Genomic DNA, 22,501 nt, shown 5'->3' with positions numbered 1-22,501 from the left:
GACGCCCTGAACCGGAACTGGTTGGGTTTGATTGTTCACGTACGTTTGGTTGCGCGGCAAACCAAAAACTAATTGGGGTTAATTAAGTGAACAGGATGGGGTTGCACATTACTATGCAGACGCATATATTTTTTTTGTTTATGAAAATGACTAAAAATTGTAAATATATATAAATTTAAAAGCTGGTCAGACGAAGCGATGCTGACAGGCATTTCTACGCATGCGCTGTTTCACAGTGGGGTTGGGGTGGAAACGGAAATAAAGAGGATAGTAAATAAGAGGCAAAACTGGAATGAGCCACAACAAAACGATTGTAAGTTGCCGCCGTCTTCACACAAATGTAAAAATATACATATAGCATAACTAAAACAGGATAACAATAAAACGGTTAAAGGTGGAACTAGCGCAACCAGTTTGCTGAATCCAGTTTATCATCTAATGTCTGGTAGACGTTATTATCTCGGAGCAGAGCAACGTGCACGATTAAATACCTCCGGCGACGACGATAAGAGCTGTCATGATGATGAGCCCTTATATTCTTACGACGGCAACAACAACAACAGCAACAACACGGTGAGCAATGTGAATGACCCGGAACCGGACGCTGACAAGGACGACGACTCGGAGTTGCAAGACGTACCATACTCGTCCAGCAGCATTGATCGCAGTTCAATCGGCTCCATTCCCTGGGCAGATGATGCCATCAAGAAGAATAAACTGGATTGGGAGCGGGTCGACCGAGTGCTTAGTGGGGAGGAGATGCTTCCGGAACAGCAGGAGGTTGAATTGCGTCATGAGATTGCCGATTGGCAAAGAAAATTCCCAAGCTTACTGGCACGCAAAGCGAAGCCTTTGAAGCAACATAGTTTCGACAATAGCCGTCATAATATCGCATTGTTGCCAGATGATGCCGGCGATATAGATTCCATATCAGATCTTAGCCTAAGCTCCCTTGATGAGTACGATGAGAAAAATGGGCATGGGGTTGTGGATGAGGATGGCGATGATGATGGATTGCTGACACCAACCGTCGAACGGCAGCAGGCATCGTCTTCAACTACTCGAAATCGGACCTATGTACGACCTGATCAGCAGAATCTTGTATCGATGCTCGACAGGGATTTGCGGATCACATCTGTGGCTCTCAATTTGCGAAAGCGTCGCGAACACTTTGAGCACCAGCAACCTGCAACGCAGGCTTCCACAATGCCTCAATCAGCAACAGTGTCTCGCTTCCGATCTCGCATTCGAATGCCCCCCATTCTTAATGTTTTGGATTCGAATCGGCACTTTCGCGGTCTTTTGAAAAACCAGAGCTTTGTACAACTGACGCAGGTGCAGGTACAAAAACAGCTACAGCCAAAATCGGCGGCTTGGACGTATGCGAGCAACGCTGGGCGACGGCAACAATCTGGCGTTCGATCGGCTTGGAATATGCCTATGGCAGCTAGCCGATTCCTAAATAATAAGCATAGCATTGTGCTCCCATCGCTAAACCGTCAAAGGGATTTTACTCCAACAGCAACATCTAGTCAAAGCATTGCTAGCAGCAACAACAGTTCTTTGTTGGGCTCATCACTTTACGCCACAGAGCACAATATCCAGCATCCGCATTTGCATCATCTTGGAAAGACCTTGGTCACGACCAGTGCAAATACTCCTTCAACAGGTCGTTCCATATCGGCGGCAATTCATCATCCGCGCTCGGAGTTTTCTACCAGTAGTGTCTTTTATATACCGTATAGTGCCTCAAAATTCAAAACCTTTAAGTAGCCAAAACTCAACTTGTATAAAAAAGGAAAAAACAGCAATAAAGTCCAACCTAAACCAAACAATTTTCGATTGTAATGTACTATATCAATCTACTATGTCACAAGTCAACAGTCAACAATCTGATAACCTACAGAACGCAATTTCCAAAAACACGTTTAAAAAAATTAATTAATTGTTTAATGTTTTTATTTCGCAACATATTTTTACAGACATGAATAGTTCTATCCCATTTTCAGTGTAGCATATACCCGATAGTCACTGTAGATGCATATGACTGGCAGACAAATAATCACGCAAATTGTAATCATAGGCCTATATTGTCGAGACGTAGACGGCCGTCGTTCTCAGTGAGGTAAAGTGTGTCAGCTAGACATTGCTCAGTAATTAGCTCCTCAACACGATCGTTCATCTGAACAAAGATAGAATGCGAGATTATAATGATATGCTTAATACTTAATTACTTCATTAAATTGCTATTTGCTGCTTACTCCTTTGGCTTTGCGGTCGTTTAATACTGCGGGATATTTGAAGGATGGTCCAAAGTTGACACTGACTGTGGCGCTCTTGTGTATCGATATGGCTGGAAAATAGCTGCCAGCATAAATGTCTTCAAAGGCAACACCCTGTGAATGGCCATTTTTGAAGAACTCGATGCGACTTCCTTGCAGGATATGAAGATTTTTAAGAGTCTCGGTAATTTTGTCTTTGTCTTCATAATACAAATGCGATTTGAATTTAACAAGTGGCTAGATGATCAAAGTCAAGGAGAGAAAACTGCAATATAAATATTTACATGTATAATTAAATAGATGAAATCGACTTACGCGATCCTTAAATGTGTTGGGCAGGTAGTCCATTGAGTGCAGCTCCGGCAGTTCAATAAGCAAGCCCAGTGTATCCCCTTCACCATATGACGCACTGTAGTGCTTCCCCTGGCTCTCGGTGAATCGCGTACCCTTGCGCGATCGCCAAGAGTATCCAAACTTGTCGTAGCCCAGTGGTGCTTGCAAGTTGCCGTATTCTCTGCCCCAGCCGATGCGTGTAGCGGCACCTTCTGGCATCTCCTCAATTGTAATCTCATAGTACCAACGACCACGATTTACAGCTGCAAGTTCAACAAACAATGGCAATGATTTAAGGATGTTTAGTTCAAATATCAAGCGTTTACTTACAATGAGTTGCGCGTACCTGTGAGTAGCCACGCTCACCAGTCACCGCAAGGCGATCCTCGCTAATTCTAAGCTGTGGTGCTCGATCGTGCAACGCCAGGAGAACCACCTGCGGAACTAGGGTGCGATATAACCACCCGGGTATAGGCTTTCCCGCCCAGTCGGAGCTCTCATCGAACTCCTGGCGGAATGGTGCATGTGGATCTGGCTCGGCAAGTATGTAGCGATATCCATCCTTATTAAATGGATGTTCCAGCGGATATCCGTGAGCTGGCAGCTTGACATTTGCTGCGATATCGGAGCTTGGGCGTCCCTTTTTGCCTGTTGGACCTCCAGAATCAGTGCCAGGGAACTTGCGCTTCTGTCTATTATTTTTCGCAAGAGTGGCTGCAAAAATGAATACAACATTATACAATATTATTGATATTTATGAATTAAATGTAATTAAAGAGTGTTTCGCATTGATAATAATATCTATTTTATCAAAATAATATGTTATATATGTAAAGAAATGAATGAATCTAAATCCATGAGAAAAACTTAGTGATCCACGATGACGTATCTGCTCTTTTTATACCCGCTACCCATGGGGTAGAAGTGTATAACTTTGTGCCGGCAGGAAATGTATGTAACAGGTAGATCTGGATCTGGATCGCAGAGACTACAAGAGATAGAGCTATAATTTATTTTCGACAGCATTTGCTGTTATTTTGCCACGCCCCCTCCGCAAATCGACAAAAATCGAACAAGCGTAATTTTAAAGCTAGAGTCGCGAATTTTGGTATATACAATGATAACTAACTTTGTGATTCCTGAAAATTTAGTTGCGATCAGATAAAAATTGTCGAAGAAATACTTTTGTAAAGGCAAAAACGTTAACTTAGGGATCTGGTATTTTTCGCACACCATAGTATGTAGTAGTGTAGTAACATAGTAGTAGTATATAGTATTTTTGTGGTATGTATATAGTATTTTTGTGGTATATTAATTTTATTTAGGTATATTTTGAGAAAAAATATCGCGATATTTTGCTCTTATTCAAAATGGGTGGCGGGTATCTCACAGTCGAGCACACTTTTTGTTTATAGCTGTAATTGTAGTTGTCGGTGTAATTGATTTCAACCAGTGTGCCCAGCTTATGTTTTTAATTAGCGATGTTATTGACTTACAGTCCTCCTCGTTGTTAGCCATTGAGGCTGTTGATGTCGACGTCATTAGAAGGACAAGGTATTATATGTATCAGAGTAATATACATATATTACATATAAATTGCGTCGTGATTAGTTAGAATGATAGCACACACAAATGGATTAAATACAAAGTGTTGTTTTTTAGAAAATGACTCCACATCAACTAGGACAAGATGCCACACCCACACGATTCAAGCAGTTGAATGTTGTTGATGTTTGCTCGATAAATTTAGTTGATGTGCGAGTACTGCAAAACGTAATGATGACGATCAACTTTCGTTTCGATTGTTTGCATTGCAAAAGCAAAGAAAAAACAAAGACAGCAAAGAGAGCAATGCTGAATGTGTGTGTGAGCAGAACGAGAAGCAAACGTCTACCAAAAATAGAGAGCGGCAGTGAGAGAAAAATCACACTTCACGACGAGGAGTATATTTGGAAGACTATGCAAAACAGTATGCGATAAAACTGAATTGCGCCAGTATTAGACTTCGCAATACTTGTCCCAATCAGCATATAAGCTTAATCTCACCCTGTATATATCCATCGTCAGAGAGTCGTAGGGCGCCACTTTTCGTCATGATTTCGTAGTTGGGTTTAATAAGTCGCAGATCTTGATGCACCAATCCGTACATTGCACCGTGCTCTACATGCTCCTCGTAGGTAAAAAGGGTGTTCACATCCTTTACCAAGGATCGATGAACAGTAGAGTACCATGATTGTGTCAGACGGCGCGGCATGGTTGTCATGGCCTCCCAATATTGCTCAATGTACGGTATAATCTCCTTGTCCTTGCTGAACTGAATCTGATGATTACCCTCGCGTTGGGCAGCTTGTTGCATGTTGGCAATGGCACATTGACACATCTGCGATATCGCTGCATCAGAATAAACGATAAAATATCACCTTGCAGATGGATAGGTAGATTTACTTACTGGCTTGATTTTTGCGAAAGCTTTCTTGACCCGCGCCAGAGCAGTTTTTGCAAACAAATATATAGTTGGTTATGAAGGGAAGTATTCTTGCCTTGCCGAATTGGTGAGTTATGCACGTTTCGTGAATCCAGCGGGAGCACGTTGCGCACAGCAATTCAATAATGTTTAGGTTGCGCTCCTTACCACTGAAGAAAACCAGTTTGTAAAGAAATCATAAATCAATCAATAATAACAATATAAGTATATATATGGTTTCGTACCAATAACAGACACCGGCTGCGTTTGGGTTTTCTCTGCTTTCCGAACATAAAATGCCGCCAGCAGACGAGCGTTGTTCCGGCAACTGTGGTTTATCGTCCTCCATGCCGAAGTTCAGATCTGAGTTGGCCTCGGTATTTGAATTTGTATCCATTATGCAATCTTCCATCTTCAATCTATTTTGTCGACACTTTAATTCACAAAATGTGTAAACAAACAAACGCTGCAGCAAAATTGGTTTGCCAATGTATCGAAGTTACTCCAATCAATGTGTATGACCATAATATGAATTAATAAAAATATACTATTTTGCGTCCTCTATTTGGCTACTCTATTTTTGGATGTATGTATGTAAAATGCACATTTTGAAATTTTTATTCCTTGCAGTGATTGAATTTGGAATAAAAAAAAAACATTTGCGTTAACAATAATTAGTTAAAAATAAGGCGGCATGAAATTTTTAACTAGAAATATGAAATCTAGTATTTCGATAGAAAAGGAATTTAATACTCCCCCAAGGGTCACATTGTAGCTAATGAATATCGAAAAAAAAACATCGCATGTCACATAGAATAGAAACAATGTCGTACTGCAAACTGATCGACCGCCCACCACACAGTCTGGCCGTCTATCGCTCATCTAGTAGCGATTTTTCTTATCGACAGAAAATATATCTAGAAAATATATCAATTCATAAAAATTTATTAGAATTTAAGTGTAATTTTGGATGCAATGTTAGACAAGTGCGTGTTGTGTGCATGAGAGTGAGTGGCATAGAGTGCACAATATAAATGGAATTGATCGGACGCTTCGAACGACTGAAACGATCGAATAAAAGCCCACCAACAAAATTGCACTTGGCGACGACAACGGCAAACGCTAACGACGGTGAAGGAGAAGGTGGCGGAGGAGAAGGCAACAACGACGGCAAAGCAAAGCAAACTGATCTGAGCAAGTAGAAACGGCGGCAGCGAAAACGACATCGACAACTTTTGGTAGAACCACAATAGAGAAACACTCGAATACAATGTGTGAGATTTGCGCCGATTTCCAAAATCTGTTGGAGCTGTGTAAGTAGTGCAATGAATGCAATAAGTGTCGGCATTTTAAGCATATGTGTGCGTGTGTGCATCTTTCCTTGCCCGCACCTTCCCTCACACATATGTACCTATTTATTTTGCAGATGAGGTGCGCGTGGCCAGTTCGGAGCTTAAGTTTCAGCTGTTGCTCAAAAGTGAAATTGAGACAACTTTCAACTACATTCAATCGTGGCCTCAACGCCAGTGCATGTGCTTGTATCGGGATAATAAGAACTATGACCGCTTTAATTTGGTGGTGCAGTCCCTCATCTGTCTGACTGTGCAACATCTGAAGCACATCGATCACCTCATTGACAGCTATAAGCGGCTGACGGCGAGTGCAGCTCAGGTTGTTGCTGAGGCACAGCGCAAGAACTCGTTCGACAAAATCGACAAGGACGCGTCTAATGAAGCAGTGAATGACGTCGAGTACAACAAAAACAGCAAGGAATCTAAGTTTTCGAGCACAACGCTACCATTATCTTCGGCATCATCATCATCAGACAAGAAAGTTGCACTTGTTGAAGCCAGCGGAGATGATGAGAACCGCGCTTCAGGCGATGGTCCGGGTCCACCTAAAACGCAGCTGCCATCGTCATCATCGCCGACAGCAGCTTCAGCACCAGCTCTTCAAACAAGCAGCAGCAGCAGTAAGACGCAATACACTGAAGAGCCATGGATACTTCCCGAAGTGGAGAAACTACTGGTGCTGGTCTCAAAAGTATTTCTGCTCAACTTTCCACTGTACATTGCCCACAAGCATGGCATTCATTCGCGCTTAGACGACCTTCAAGCGGAGGAAGCTCACCACTTGGCATTAATCTGTGATTTGCACGACAACGATCTTCCCATTTACCTGCTACGCAACGTGAGTCTCTTCTGCAATTCGGGTGGCTTTGGAGCCATGTCTCTGTGCTTTGAGCATCCCGATTTGCCGGTATCAACGGCACACTCGATGACGGCCACAGTATCAAACGTGAAGCTCTGGCTCAACTATCATTGTAATACTCAGCTGTTTGTTCCGCTGCGTAGCCGTATTCTGCAATACATGTGTAAGCTGTCCGACCAGAATCTTCGATCAGCTGCCACTCGCGCCATGGCGGATTTTGTTTGGTCTTCGATGCGTGATCCGCTGGACGTGGCTGTCAACTTTGATACTGAGGGTCTCGCACTGGCCTTCAAGTATTTCACATCGACAACTTTAACAATGCGTCTAGCGGGTAAGTAAATAATAGAGCTAATTAATTGATCAAGTTGCTTATTTGTGTCAATCTTTTTGATCATTTGAAGGCATGGCACAGATCAATGCACACATTAATCTGTTTAATGAAATCTGTACGACTGAAACGGTTAACGAAGTGGAACTTTTTGGACAGCGCATTGCCAATTGGCTAACAGAGAATCAAATAGTGCAGCATCTGTTTGGTCCCAATTTGCACGTGGAGATAGTGAAGCAGGCGCATGTACTGCTCAATTTTCTGGCAGTGGAGAATCAAATATCCGAGGAAGATATCAAGCTCATCTGGCAGGCGACGCAACTGAAGCACTGCTCAAAAACCATATTCGATATTTTGCCGGCATTAGTGAAGAATTTGGCTCCAAGACCCGCCATGCATTTGTATTCATTGCTGTGCCGCATGGATCCCAAAGAGCACACGGAGCAGAGCATTTACATCGCATCCGCTTTGACGAAATTGATTTGGACACGCGATTGCTCGCGCACCCAAATGAATTTAATGCAGGATCATTTGCTGGGATCCAATGTGACGGCGTCGAGCTCGGACAGCGGCAGTATAGAAGGCAGCAATACGGAGGATGATCATGTTGGTGCCGACGACAGCAGCATCGCTAGTGGTGGTGGGGGAGGCAGGGGTGGCCAAAAGAGTCCAGTCGATGGAGTAACGCCTTGTAAACAGGCCCGACACAGGCGACACATTTGCGACCCCACAACTGAGAAGATAAAACAATTGAGTGCCGAAGAGATAACCAAGGTTGACATGAAGTAAGTGGCTCCTGATCATTTACAGTTTGTATTAGGACACACATCTTTCATTTGTTGTATGCCATTTAGAAACCATCGCATTGTCAATATCATTGACAACACAAGCAGTGAGGAGGAGATGCAATCACGTGCCGCTCTGGAACTGCAGCTGCATCGCAAAAAATCCAGCATCAAACGACGCCGACCCAAGAATGGAAACAAGCAACAACAGCATCAGTTGCTGCCACACGAGCTCGTCGAAATATGGGATGGCGCCGAAGATGTGCCCAGCAGCGATGACGGCGATGCTGATGGCGATGGTGATGGTGAACTGCTAGCTGACAGCGACGAGTGCAGCGATAGCGCTGGCCACCAATTGGTTCCCGCAGCGGTGTTAAAGCATTTGCATGGAGAGGGACCCTATATACGGGCAATTGCCGAAACAAACATTAGTGAGCTATTAAGTGGCGCAGAGAATGACGGCAGTTACTCGTCGCCCATGAGCAACAAATCGGAAAAGAATTTGGCTGACTTTGACGACGAAGATGTTTCGCCATGCGAGGAGGAATTAGCGCAGCTTGTTAATTCGCACAGTGGACGCGTAACTGCCTCCAACTGTAGTGGTGTAGCGCCAGCATTTGCTGCAGCAGCCGCAGCTTTGATGGCCGCCCAATCAGCAATGGCTATGCAAAAGTCTGGAGAAACAAATGTAGCCGCAGCCGCAGCTGCTGTGGCCGCCGCTGCTGTGGCCACTGGCAAAGCTCAGCACTCTTTAGCGGCTATGCGACAGCAGGCGAATGCTGCAGTTGCCGCTGCCGCGGCAGCTGTTGCCAAATCAAAATCCGACTCGGATGGCGATCTAATTGAAGTAAGCAATAAGCAACAGAGCTCACCTAAGGCCAGCAGCACAGGATCGAGCAACAATCAGCAGCCTACATTTAAGCTCAATGATGTATGTTTGCCTGGAAACACGCTGCTTTGGGATTTACTGCAGGACGATAAAATTGTAAGTACATTACGCAACATATTTTTGGCTTGAGAACTTTATTTAAACTGTAAAACTGTATTAAACTATTTTATCTAGTGAAGTGTACAGAAATGTACATATGTTGTCAGATGTTATATTAATTAATTAATTAATTAATTAATATTAATCGAAGTATAAGCATAGTGTTAATTTAAATAGCAGAGATTTAAATAGTGTTCATTTAAAAACCGTTTCTTAGCAAATAGCAGGTTACAAGAAATTATCAGTTAAAAAATACCAATTAAAAAACAAATTTTATTTGTCTTTCTATTTATCGTATATTTAAAAATCTCACTGCTTAGGGTCAACTTGGCGAGTCCCTGGCACTGGAGGCGGAGAAGGCTCTTGCAACGCTGCTTTGCTTCAGTATGGATCGTCAGCTACGTACAAAGTTTATTGAGGGATGCTTGCAGAACGTGACCAACAATCGCAGTGTAATTGTTAGCTTAAGACTGTTGCCGAAGTTGTTTGCCTCATTCCAACAGTTTCGACCGTCCGACACGCATTCGATGACACTGTGGGCAGAACGCAATCATCGAATGATGCAGTGTTTCTTTAATAACATTCGACACTATGCCAGACGACATGCGGAACTCTTGATCAATCAAAATGGGGAGCAACAGCAACTAGGTCTGCAGTTGTACTCACACAAAACGCAGGTTTCAGTAAGATTGCAGTTTCTATCATCGATTTTCTCGTCCGTGGGTTCCCCGAAGAGCTTTCGTCTTACGCTGGAGCAGCTTGATGCGCTGTGGGACTGGCTTGCGCATGACCCTGAATGCTCCGACTGCTATTTTTCCTGGCTGCAAGCTCAAACGAAAGGTGGTGATCAGCATGCGCTTGGCATCGATGCACTGCAGCATTTGTACTTAAGGAAATTACCAGAACTGCGACCAGAAGAATTCTCAATGGTGGCATTGGGCCTGTTCCAGCAACTCTGCAGCTTCGCTCGCATTGCCATGGCCGAGTACGAAAAGCATAGTGACTCGATCGCTGCCAACTCAAATGCAGTAGGCATGTACCATCTGTGGAAGATTGCATTGCGTGCCCAAAGCAATGAGGTATCGCTTGCAGCTATTCAGTACATCAACATGTACTACATGGGTCAACAGTTGCGACTTGAAAAGGAGTTTGTGTCACAATGTATGGACAACCTTGTGCAGGCGGCAACAGCTCTGGAAAAGTAAGTTGGATCTTCATATTGTGCTTATATATAGGCATCTACAATACCTATTTCCACAGAATTGAGGATGAGAACGCTTTAATGCGCGTTCAGCGCGGATTGCTGCTACTCAACACGCATCTGGATACATTCAGGCGTCGTTATGCATTTCATTTGCGTCGCTGGGCTATTGAGGGTAAGGGCATTGGGTCCCATAGCAATTTGAAGAATGAAGGCGGTGGTCCACCACTTCGCATTGTTCTGCAACAGGCTGGTTTATCGGAGAAGAGTCTACTACATATGCACACCTGTGATCTAATTGCCGATCTCAAGGCGGAGGTGTCTAAGTGGTGGGAGAGCTTACAGTCGGGCATGGCAGCTCCAGTTCTGGGCCTGCTGCTTAACGATGGACCTTTACGAATTATCACACAAGGACAAGAGCTCACGTCGGACTATGACGAACGCACACTAGGCGATGCCGGCTTTAAGGATAATCAAATTGTCTACGTCTCGTTGGGTGGTCGCGGGGCACGACGTAAAGAAACGAATATGGATCATCCGTCTATGCTGCCGCCTCCACCCAAGGAATGCCTTCCAACAGTATTGCTTCTTCAGCCCAAGTATTTTGAGAAACTATTTTGTTTAATGCAAACACTTGGTGACATGAAGCCGCAATCGACGACGATGCATTTTCAACACCATACGAAGGCGCAGCTTTTGTCGCGTCGCGTTTGGGATATTCTGGCGATGTTACCCACTAATCCGCATATTTTGGATGCATTCAAGAATCTGGTCAGTGATTTGTGCGAATTGCAGCAATTGGACGCTGACGGCAACCAGGAGCAGGTGGGCAATAAGCAAAAACAAATCAAGCAAAAATTTTGCGAACTTCTTGATCCCAGCAATCTGCAAAAGTTTATGTATTCTTTGCATATTGTGGAAAGTTTAGCTTTAAGCAGTGGCTCGCGACAAGTAACTAGCGCCACTGGAGCCACCGGTGCTACAGGATCCAATGGCAATCTGCTTATTAGCGAGCAACCGCGATTCAAAAAGAACGCAAATCGAAAACATAACAGCAACAGCAATAGTAACAACAATAACAATAGCAACAACAATAGTAGCAACAGCAACGAACAGTCTGCGGAACCGAAACGAAGCAGCAGCAGTAGTGACTGTAGCAAGGACAATTTGGGTGGTGACACCGAGACCACATTGACATCAACGCCACGCTCTTGTGGAAGTGATCTGGAAGTCAGCGAACTAGCCAGCAGCGGGGACAAAGAAAATCAACCTAAGCAGAATAGTAAGCGTCAGAAAAAGACCGATCTAGATCTGGAACGACCTTTGGGTTGCTCCACACCGCCGCTACCTTCGACCCTACCGGCGACTATCTTGCCAGCGACTCCAGTGCGTCCAGCGCTTCTTGGCGAGAGCAGCAAATGGAGCGAGGCGTTTATTAAATGCGGCGGTTTACAGCATCTGTATGAAATCTTTAGTGGTGGTCAGCTGCAACAGAGCGCTCATGCAAAAGAGCTAACTTTGAACGAGTGGCGTCACGACTGTTTGGCCAGCCTCTTGCGCATTCTTTGGTTGCTGGGATTCGAAGAGTTACAGTCGCAGGATCTGCATGTCCTCATGTCGCGACCGCATGCATTCATGTTGCAGCTGATGGAGGTGCCGCAGTGTCTGAAACGGCTATCCAGCATCCTTAACGATGAGGTGCATCATCATTTGTCGGCAGGCTCCACGTCATCATTGCTGTTTCCGTATCAGTTTCATCAGCTGCGCACCGGTTTTTGGGGTCGCGCTCAACTTGTGCAGTTTACAATGAATATTTTGGTGAGCTTTGTTCATGCCTCGTCGGAAGCACGTCGTCTGCTCTGGTCGCAACCAGATCAGTGCGCTTGGCTACAAAAATTCATTCTAGAGGACCCGGAGCCCGCAGTGCGTCGTGAAATTTGTGCCGGTCTTTATCGCATATGCCTAGGTAATGCCCAAAGCTACCGTTTGCTGCTGGCGCCATTGCTGCATAAACTGATTGCGCTGCTGCCGCGTGCTGAACAAATGAGTTCGTCTGTGCAGCATACACAGTTTTTGCTATCCGAGGAGGGGAAAGAGCCTTATGGGCCGGCCTGTCGGGATTACTTCTGGCTATTGGCGCGACTCGTTGACACACTGACTACCGAGATGGTTGCGGAGGAACGCATCGACATTGAAATGCTGTGCGAGAGCATCTCGGACAGCATTCTGAGTCGCGATTATCACGAGTTGCGTCATGGGTATCAGGATGACGGTCTCGTGGGCTTACTAAATCTGATGTCTAATTTGATCAAGTACGATACCAGCTACAAGTACAGACCCAAAGCATTGAGTTTCATTGAGCAATTGATTGAGTTTCTATTTGAGATGCCATCACCGTCGAATCGCCAGAAGCCCAAGTGTAAATCCGCCACATCGCGTGCCGCTGCCTACGATCTGCTGGTGGAGTTGAGTCGCGGTTGTGCTACTAACTACAGTTATCTGCATGGTCGATTGCTAGCTCAACACAAATCAGGGCCAAAGCAACCATATCCCTGGGATTATTGGCCCCGCGACGAGGGTCGTGCCGAATGCGGATATGTTGGCCTCACTAATTTGGGCGCCACTTGCTACATGGCCTCGTGTATTCAACACCTGTATATGATGCCACAGGCACGAACAGCGATTTTGCGTCTCCCGCCGGCCGGCGCCCAAAAACATGCACCCACGTTGCTGGAACTGCAGCGGATGTTTGCCTATCTACTAGAGTCGGAGCGTAAAGCTTATAATCCTCGTAGCTTCTGTCGCGTTTACCAGATGGATCACCAGCCGCTCAATACAGGCGAGCAAAAGGACATGGCGGAATTCTTTATCGATTTGGTATCCAAACTAGAGGAGATGACGCCTGATTTAAAACATCTGGTGAAACGCTTATTTTGTGGCACTTTAAGCAACAACGTTGTGTCGCTGGACTGTGGCCATGTCTCTCGTACTGCCGAAGAATTCTATACGGTTCGCTGTCAAGTGGCTGATATGCGCAATCTGCAGGAGTCACTCGATGAGGTTACCGTCAAGGATACACTCGAGGGCGACAACATGTACACGTGTTCGCAGTGTGGTAAAAAGGTGCGCGCCGAGAAGCGAGCGTGCTTTAAGAAGTTGCCACAGATACTCTGCTTCAATACGATGCGGTACACTTTCAATATGGTCACCATGCTGAAGGAGAAGGTGAACACGCACTTTTCATTCCCCTTGCGTTTAAACATGTGCCACTATGTCGAGAAGACACTTATGCCTCAGCAGTATAAAGAGGACCGCGAGAAACGGGAGCGTGAACAAAATGAAGATGCTAGCGAGGAAGCTGAAAACGAGAAAGCTGAAGCCACACTTGACGCTGACATCGAAGAGTGCTATGAGTGAGTAAAATTCATTTAGTGTCTCACTAGACCCGTTTGTATTTCTTTAAAAATGCCAATACTGTTGTGTTATAAATTTAAAAACTGATTTAGAAACAATTCATATTGATTGCTTCATCACACTGATGTTATTCATAATTTAAACGCAGGTACGAATTGGTTGGTGTCACAGTGCACACGGGAACAGCCGATGGGGGACACTATTACAGCTTTATAAAGGAGCGCACGAAAAGCAATTATCATCCACACGAGCGTTGGTTCCTCTTTAATGATGCAGAGGTCAAACCCTTTGATCCCTCGCAAATTGCTGCCGAATGCTTCGGCGGGGAGATGACGGTATGTAGTTATGCTTTTGCTCTTGTGGGTTAATTGAAAATATATATATATTTTGTTGTTTATTTAGAGCAAAACCTACGACTCTGTAACCGAAAAATATTTAGACTTTAGTTTTGAGAAAACTAACTCTGCGTACATGCTTTTCTATGAGCGCCGGTTGCCAGAACATTTGCAGCGACGACATTCCGAGTTGTTAGCGACGCCAACTCCGAGTCCAACCAATGAGGATAAACCAGAAATAGATGCAACAATTAAAGTGGAAACAGCTCTTAGCATTGATAATTGTGCAACGAGTTTAGAAAAATATTCAGGTGCAGCCCAGGGAAATAATGTAATTCCATCAGAAAACGATGAGAAGAATGCTAAACTGGAAATTGAGATTGAACAGGAGATCATAGAGAAACAAAAAGAAGAGAAGGTGGAGAGAATAACAGCCAATTGTGATAACAATAAAGAACCGCAGGCGTCAACCTCAAAGGCGGCCGTCGGTGGGGAATCCACAGTGTCCACAAAACTAAATCACTTACAGTTTCGTCCATTGTTAAGTAAGGAGCTAGAAGATTGGATATGGCAGGACAATCGACAGTTTCTCCAAGATCGCAACATTTTCGAACACACATATTTCAAGTGAGTATTTCAACAATTTCACTGCCGATAATTAATGGATTGATATAATGCTCATTTTGATTTTCAGTTTCATGTGGCAGATATGTGGCCATATACCGCAGACGTTACTCTCTGAAACTGATGTCACTTGCAAGGCCGCCAAGCTATCTGTGTCTTTTTTTCATTGAAACATTCATACATGCCAAGGAAAAAGTGAGCAACGAATTTTGTGTTTCTCGTCGATATATCTCAACCAAGTCTTTATCTTATAGCCAACAATGGTGCCTTGGGTGGAGCTCTTGACAAAGCAATTTAATGCCAGTGAAGAGGCCTGCGAATGGTTTTTTGTCGCACATGTCAATAGAGCCCTTCTGGCCAGTACAAGTACTGATTCAATGCCCAAATCAAATGGTCCGTCAAATGTTTCAAAGACTTGTGGTTCATGTCATACAGCGACTACGGTAAGTTGAAAATTAAATGTTGTGAAACATCATAACATGGCTTCTTTTATAGTCCCTCACACGCCGACCATTATCTGGGTGTAGAAACAGACGAGGATGATAGAGAGCTAATTGGTCAGGCATCATGTGTAACACGCTTTATTAGTTCACTAATTTCGCTGCTGGAACATGGGGCTCGTTCACATCTTCGCCATCTATCAGAATACTTTAGCCTGTTGTGCGAGTTTTCGCGCATGGGCGATGAGGAGGCAATGTTTTTATTGCGAATTGGGGTACTTAAGAATCTGGTTGACTTTTATCTGGGCCATAAGCAAACCGACAGTGTGAGTTAACAAAGCCTTAAAAGCCTTAAATTCCTCTCTCAATTTAGCTGCAACTAATTATTTTAACAATTTAGATTGACATCAGCTCGGACAACGAGGATAATTCTTCAGATGAGGCGCTGTCAGTGGAAAAAATGCGACCAGCATCCTTAGACAAAATGATTGCGTTGTGTGCTAGTCTTGTTGAGCGGTCACGGGGAACGGATTTTCGGCTACGCTTATCACCCAAGGACTTCACTGCCATTGCCGGTGGAAAGGTGATACTGAAAAAAACTGCAAAGCGTCATTTATTCCATCTAATCCAATCCGATTAATTAATTAATTCTATAACTAAACATTTTTCTGCACACATCTGAATTCTCGAAATATTTATTATTTTATTCTTGGGTGTATTGTATATTCGATACTCGTCCTATACGTTCGTAATTGAAACTATGTGTTGATGTTTGTATTTTTTGTATGCTACTTTACACAAAATCGTTGCATTGGCTTTTTGAAAAAAAAAAATTAGTGTTATTCACACTTTTGTTTATTGTTATATAATGTAAAATTAGAGTTTTATTTCATATTGGAGATTACATCCATAAGATGGCTTCCAAATTGTGTGTGCCAAGAGTAAAAACATATTTAGTTAATTCTGAAATTCAGCAAACGTTTCACTGTATCAAAATCACAGTGAATTATGGCATCCTCGTTAAACGATTTATATTTAAGGAAATTAGTATAGCAATGAGTTACTAACACAAGATTTATCATCTTTTATAGGGATTTCCATTTTTTTGTATCAACAAATTAAGGATGGCATTAATCCGCACCAGACGAAGCATTTAATACACGCACTGTGCCGCTGGGATGATCGTTTAGCCACCCAAATCATAAGTATGCTCTTCGCTTCGGTCACCAAGCACACCGAGCTCTGCGCGCCGTTTTTCAAGCTGCTTACCCTGCTGACTGAGACTCAAGGAGGACCTGTTGGGCTACCCTGTTTCACGCAGCTTGTTTTACCGCGCATGTGGGATGCTGCAGAGTACTGTCCACAATCTGTGCTTGACTGGTTGTCACTGCAGGCAACAAAGAATAAAATAGCGCATGCTTGGATTCTGCAGTCCGCCGAGCAGTGGCTGGAACAATTCCTGCTTGCACATGATAATACGCGCGTTAGAAATGGTAAAAAATTCATTAATATTTATATACATCATTCAGTTTCATTTAGCTCAAATATAAATTTACATTTGTAGCCGCTGCCTGTCTGTTGGTGGCGTTGGTGCCGTCGCAACCGTTTCGTGCCAACTTCCGTGCCCATTCGCAGCACAAGTTATTGGCTCTCAACCCACACAGTTATAGGTAAATATTGTCATCACAACCATGAATAACACCTATATATATCATATAATCTCGCAGAGATATCAACAGCGATGCCCAAGTCGTGCTGCATCAGGTGATTACATTACTACTTCGATTGCTGCGGCCAGCCCGTGTTTATGCCGACATTGGAGCACATGGCACAACGAAGTTGACTGCATATTTTAATCTACTTAGCTATTGTATGGTTTCAAAGACTGAAAAACTAATGGCAAGTTTGGCTATTCTGATGCATATCTCTTCAAACGGTGCACGACTAAAGATATTATTTTTATTACAGATCGGTTCATTTATGCGTTCCCTATGGGAGCTATTTCATCCACGCCTATCTGAACCTAGCGTTCCAGCGCATCATAATAAGCATGCCCTTCTGACCTTTTGGCATCACTCGCTCGTCGATTGCCCGGAGAACGCGGCCCAGGTGGCTAATTGTCCGGAAATAACGCGCAACATTGCATTTAATTATATACTGTAAGACTCGAATATATTGCTTAATGTATTTATGAATACGCTTTAATATTTGACCTATCCATTAATTTTTAGTGCCGATCACGATGACTCAGAAATTGTAACCTACAATCGCTCTATGCTGCCAGCGTATTATGGACTATTGCGCTTGTGCTGTGAACAAAGCCGGGCGCTCACCCGACAGCTAGCACAGCATCAGAATCTGCAATGGGCCTTCAAAAACATAACGCCACATCCAACACAATATGCCGCTGCTGTCGATGAGTTATTTAAACTGATGGCTCTTTTTGCTACCCGCCATCCGGATGCAAGTGAACAAGAGAAACTGGATGTTATCGCTTTTAGGCGCTCCGTAATTGTTTCTTACACAAGCAGTCTAGATGCTCGGGTCTCTTGGTCAACTCTCATCAGTGCATTTAAAATTCTCGGTAAGCGAAGCAATGACAATACTCCACTAAGCAACATTAAGCAACGTAACAACTTTCTGTACGACACCTACTTTTCAAAAACGAAAGTCTTTAGGAAAAATAAATGTTTTTTTTCCCAGACTTTAATTTTATAGAAAATTAGATATTTGTATTCGATTTATTTTATTTTTGCAAATTACTTTCTTTAAATAAATATGGATTAAAATTCCATAAACAACGATTATTTGAATTCAATATCAGAACAAGTAGAAGATTCTATTTAAAATTTTTTTTTTATGAATAAAATACGACTATAATACTCTCTTAACTGTTTTTAAAATGTTAAAAATTGAATTGCTTAACACAGTGGACAATGACGATGACAGGATGTTGGTAATTTTCAACGGCGGCATCGAAATGTGTTTTGAGGCTCTGCACACTCTACATTCCATGCATCACGAAGCCACCGCATGCCATGTGGCTGGAGATCTCCTAGACCTACTTGGCGAGATGGTGCTACTGTTAGCAACACTGCGAATGCGCACAGATAATTCGGCGCAAAAGAAGCAACAACATCAGCAGTTGGAACAGCAGTTACAATTGCAACAGCAACAACTGATGCAGAAACAACAGCAGGCACAGTGCACCCAAGCACCGCAGACGCCACAGCAGAAAGAGAAGCAGTTGCAGCAGCAAATGCAGCAACACCTTCAACTACAGCAAATGCAGTTGCAGCAGCAGCATTTTCTTCGCCAACAGCATCAGCTCTCTGCATTAGCAAAGGCCCTTCCAGATGCCATCAAGCGCTTGGCCACCTTGCTTAACACATTCAACTCACCCGAGATCAGTCGAATGGCACTGGAGGTGCTCAAGGAGCTGGTGCGCAACACTACTCTCGAGGCAACTAGCATATTGGCACCCATTTTGATCAACTGTCATCTGTCTGTAGCAAACGCACCTAATGCAATTGGTCCATTGGGTCCATACTTCCCACGTCGGGGAGCCAAGCAGACACCCTGGCCCCAAGGTGCTAAGAATTCACCGCGTCCTCCTCGACCCATGGTGCAAATGTGCATTGCGCTAGCTGAATTGACCCCACGAGGTCTTGATGTGGAGTATGATGCACTTGTCGATAGCTTCTACAGACCATATCACGACTTCATCGATGTCATGCTTCGAATGTGTGTCAACATGGGTTCTCTCAACGATACACTAGTCAAGTTACACTGCCTTGTTGCTATTGAGTCGACTCCGCTGCATTTCAACTACTTTCCAAAGTTCTGGGTTGGCATACACAACAATGCGTTGACGCACAAGTAAGTGTTTCCTTAGACATAACAAAGTTTTAAAGCAGCTATATGTTAAACCTACTGGAATTATACAACTTAACAGTTACATAAGATTGTCCACCATTTTGCAATCGAATACGATTCTATCATTACCTTTATCTCAAAGACTTTAGGAACTAGAGGCTTGAAGTTTACTTTGAAATTTAAAAATTTGGGAAGAAACAATTTGGAATGGTCAGACTCAATATTCTGTTTTTTTTTTAAATGCCTACTATGTGCTTTAGAATGGATTACATTCGAATATATTTTTCACGCAAATGATTAATTTGTGATAATAGGCAATAAAGATAATAGAAATGTCCTAAACTTACATTTATTTAGTCTATTTTTTGATAATCCCGACTAACAAAACCAACACAATTATTTATAATCAGATACTCGGAACTGCTTGTCAAGAATCAGTTGCTGATAGAGTATTTGCACAATGTGCTACGAGATGAGCGCAGAATGTTAAAGGATGCCTTTGTGAGAGAGTTTTTGGAAATTTACTACCATAAGGTCGCAGCACAGCTTCCAGTTGCCCGCATGATTTACACAATTAATTATGGCATGCACTCAAAGGACGACATAGACGAGCTGTGTGGCGATCTCTTCGCCATACGTGTCATAGCCCAAGCAACTGGTGTACCAACATCAGTGCGTAAGGAACTGCGTGGATCACTAAGAGCATTGCTCAACAAGAGTGAACGCTTCAAAAAAGAAGCTGAACGTGGTGAGATAGTCGATTCATTAGATGGGGTGCAATAAGTCAAAAAATTAACTTTTATTTTGCAGATCAATTCCCAAACAAGAAGCTAAAACGAGACTCGTTTAAGGCCACGGAAGATACACAGTTGGGAGCAGGGTCTACAGCAGAAACGGCTCTGGTGGATACAAAAGAGAAAATCGACATAGTCGATAAAACCAATTCCGAAGATGTGTCTATGGAAATGGCCAATCGACTTGATGCTGAAGATGCTGGGAATGAAACTGCGGCAGATAGTGATTTGGTGGAAGATCATATAGAAAGTCCAGAATCGGATAAGCTAGAGAAAGCATCGGTTCCCTCATCAGATGATGAGACGGAGCTTGAAGATGAGCTAGAGCCCACGCTCAATCGGAAATCAGCAAATAAAAAGACGGCACAAGATCGCGTTAATGAGGATCGCAAGAGGCGTCTTAGTACTTTACTCACGATGGAATGCTACATACAGAGCATATTTAGCATCATTAAAAGGGATGCGAACACGTCCAGTAGCGTCACGTGCATCAAAGAAGCTTCCAGTGAAGAGTTGTCTATGCAAGCATCTACATCAGTGGCGGCGTCGATTAAATCAAAACCCAAAGGTGCATCTACGCCGCCAGAACCAGAAATTGATACGCAGCAAGACAAGTATAACACTAACATCGAAAGAGAAATGATTTCTCAATCACCGCTCCCCGGAAAATTCAAGTCGAATGGACAGGATCAGGATGAACTGCCACATGCAACATCTGCTGCTGCTGTCGTAAGTAGCGTCTTGTCCGCAGCGGATAGCAGTTCAGTTGTTGGTGTGGCGTCAACCTCCCAGGCGGCGAGTCCAACACAAATTTAGTTGTCGTTTAATAATTTGCTCAGCATTTTGTTTTTCGGCAAACCATTTGACTGATGAAGGCCAATAATTTAGGAACATTTTGCCAGAGGCTAAGAATAGAAGAACACCAACTAAAGCGGTACGTGAATTAAGCTGCATTCATATCCTTGAGGCCCAAAAAGCAACGCCCAGAACTAAGGTGAGACAACCTATTCGAAATTTAAGCGTGGAACTTATCCAATTTGATATAAGAAAAAATTACGCTAGCCACATATTAACATAACAGAATAGAAAATCATATATATGTAACTCACACACACTCATGCATACATTAGCATATAAATACACACATGAAATCATACTGTTAGCAATTATCATACAAGGTTACTATTTAAAGACATCTCAAGACCATAAATTGTCCGAATCTTAAAAAAAAAAATCATCAAATGTCGAACTACCAATTGATAAACAAAGCAAATATGAAAATTATAGCTAAGTTAAATGTTTATACATTTTAAAAACAAGAACTCTATTGTTATACTATACGAAAATGCCAAAAACAAAATAAAACGCATTAATTTTTGAGGTAAAAAGAAAAAATAATTAAGTATTTGGGAAATCAAATGATATAAAGAAAACCTGAAATTAAAAACGGCTTATGAGACGCTAGTATCTATAACGTTGTAGTAGAACCTTTGGGTATGTTTTGCACTGATAAATGTATTTGATTTAACCCCAATCCTGTCTCCTTCCTTCATATCCTACCTATCCGAACACATTTTTACTACTTAAATGTTAGACATAAATGAACAGATATTATACAATTAATCGCACGTTTTAAATAAAGGATGTCTAACAAACTTCATTGTAAATTGCTGAACGATATAAGAATTACGTAACAAATATTTGCGTTCTTTAGTTTATGTGAAAATTAATTGTAACTACGCACATAAGTGTAGTAATTTGTCCATGTGAAACACAAAGGACACAGTAATAAAAAGTATAAAATAATAAAAATAAAAAACCCATACCTTTAAAGGGAGCATCAAATGTTAGTCTTAAGCTACAAATGATCGAAATGAAATGTTCAACAACAAATAGAAAAAAAACGAAATGATAAGCAAATAACAATAAAATTAATTCAGCATCTAAGTTTAACAGTTTATTTTGGATTTGTTGGATGATTTCAGTAATTTAAATTAGTCGAGTAAGTGAGATGGAAATGCAAATTAATGCTTGAACATAATTTGCTTTTCCTTTCATCAAACATCCACAAAACTGTTTTATAGAATAAAAATTGAAAACTCTTCATTTTCACATTCGATTACATTTTCTTTTGAACTGAGACCTTTAATTCAAACATTATTGTTTCCAATACAACCCTTGATAAATAAGGAATGCGCATGCGCTTAAAAACACCCAAAATGTAAAACTCGTATTTCTGATTCTGTCAAAGATAATTCGTCATCTTTCCAGTTACAAGATATAACAAAACTGAGTAGCAATGCCGTGTGTTGGTTGTGAAAAAGGTGAGTATCCGATGATTAAATAAAAGATCTATCAATGATACTAAACAAATTCTTATTATGCAGAGTGCAAGTGCACTGCTGAGAAGTGTTGCGATAATTGCA

At 42.6% G+C, this 22,501-nt stretch overlaps 3 protein-coding genes and 1 long non-coding RNA gene across 10 annotated transcripts in view; 2 read left to right on the top strand and 2 right to left on the bottom strand.

Moving 5' to 3' along the window:
• Nucleotides 1–1,835, top strand: part of LOC133835560 (uncharacterized) — a 60,172-nt gene extending 58,337 nt beyond the window's left edge. Inside the window, exons 1-2 of one of the 3 annotated variants that reach the window (XM_062265553.1) lie at nucleotides 154–313; nucleotides 373–1,835. In XM_062265553.1, coding sequence (XP_062121537.1) covers nucleotides 293–313; nucleotides 373–1,773 — 1,422 coding nt within the window. In that variant the 5' untranslated portion in view covers nucleotides 154–292 and the 3' untranslated portion in view covers nucleotides 1,774–1,835. Of the gene's footprint in view, nucleotides 1–153; nucleotides 314–372 lie in introns of those variants that run through there. The other 2 variants (XM_062265552.1, XM_062265554.1) reach the window with 2 other exon arrangements.
• Nucleotides 1,836–1,955: 120 nt separating this feature from the next.
• LOC133835558 (set1/Ash2 histone methyltransferase complex subunit ASH2) lies at nucleotides 1,956–5,808 on the bottom strand. 2 transcript variants are annotated; one of them, XM_062265546.1, is made up of 7 exons: nucleotides 5,325–5,808; nucleotides 5,065–5,249; nucleotides 4,662–5,006; nucleotides 2,946–3,329; nucleotides 2,598–2,878; nucleotides 2,262–2,519; nucleotides 1,956–2,182 (listed from the first exon to the last, which is right to left on the bottom strand). In XM_062265546.1, exons 1-7 carry the CDS (start codon nucleotides 5,489–5,491, stop codon nucleotides 2,078–2,080), a joined length of 1,725 nt encoding a protein of 574 aa, XP_062121530.1. In that variant the 5' UTR covers nucleotides 5,492–5,808; the 3' UTR covers nucleotides 1,956–2,077. The 2 variants fall into 2 exon arrangements, with proteins under 2 accessions (XP_062121530.1, XP_062121531.1); XM_062265547.1 differs by lacking the exons at nucleotides 4,662–5,006; nucleotides 5,065–5,249; nucleotides 5,325–5,808 and adding an exon at nucleotides 4,112–4,351.
• Nucleotides 5,809–5,956: 148 nt separating this feature from the next.
• LOC133835553 (ubiquitin carboxyl-terminal hydrolase puf) lies at nucleotides 5,957–21,955 on the top strand. Its single transcript, XM_062265542.1, is given in 23 exon segments — nucleotides 5,957–6,392; nucleotides 6,506–7,621; nucleotides 7,692–8,403; nucleotides 8,473–9,388; nucleotides 9,712–10,592; nucleotides 10,652–14,005; nucleotides 14,155–14,341; nucleotides 14,409–14,968; nucleotides 15,036–15,123; nucleotides 15,125–15,160; nucleotides 15,220–15,288; nucleotides 15,290–15,408; nucleotides 15,461–15,731; nucleotides 15,806–15,988; nucleotides 16,497–16,505; nucleotides 16,508–16,898; nucleotides 16,970–17,075; nucleotides 17,133–17,304; nucleotides 17,374–17,564; nucleotides 17,637–17,989; nucleotides 18,336–19,284; nucleotides 19,692–20,029; nucleotides 20,092–21,955. Coding segments are annotated over 23 exon segments (11,844 nt in total). The 5' UTR covers nucleotides 5,957–6,349; the 3' UTR covers nucleotides 20,892–21,955.
• On the bottom strand, nucleotides 18,399–19,737 carry LOC133835563 (uncharacterized). 4 transcript variants are annotated; one of them, XR_009893601.1, is made up of 2 exons: nucleotides 19,365–19,737; nucleotides 18,399–19,295 (listed from the first exon to the last, which is right to left on the bottom strand). It is a non-coding gene; the product is annotated as an uncharacterized LOC133835563 (long non-coding RNA). The 4 variants fall into 4 exon arrangements; XR_009893600.1 differs by having other exon boundaries at nucleotides 18,399–19,338; nucleotides 19,411–19,737; XR_009893602.1 differs by having other exon boundaries at nucleotides 18,399–19,335; nucleotides 19,411–19,737.
• Nucleotides 21,956–22,501: the final 546 nt, after the last annotated feature.

The sequence above is a fragment of the Drosophila sulfurigaster genome, chromosome 2R, assembly GCF_023558435.1.
Source record: "Drosophila sulfurigaster albostrigata strain 15112-1811.04 chromosome 2R, ASM2355843v2, whole genome shotgun sequence".
In the NCBI taxonomy this organism is placed as follows: domain Eukaryota; kingdom Metazoa; phylum Arthropoda; class Insecta; order Diptera; family Drosophilidae; genus Drosophila; species Drosophila sulfurigaster.
Note: the sequence above shows the minus strand (reverse complement) of the source record. Positions and strands in the feature narration are given on the sequence as shown.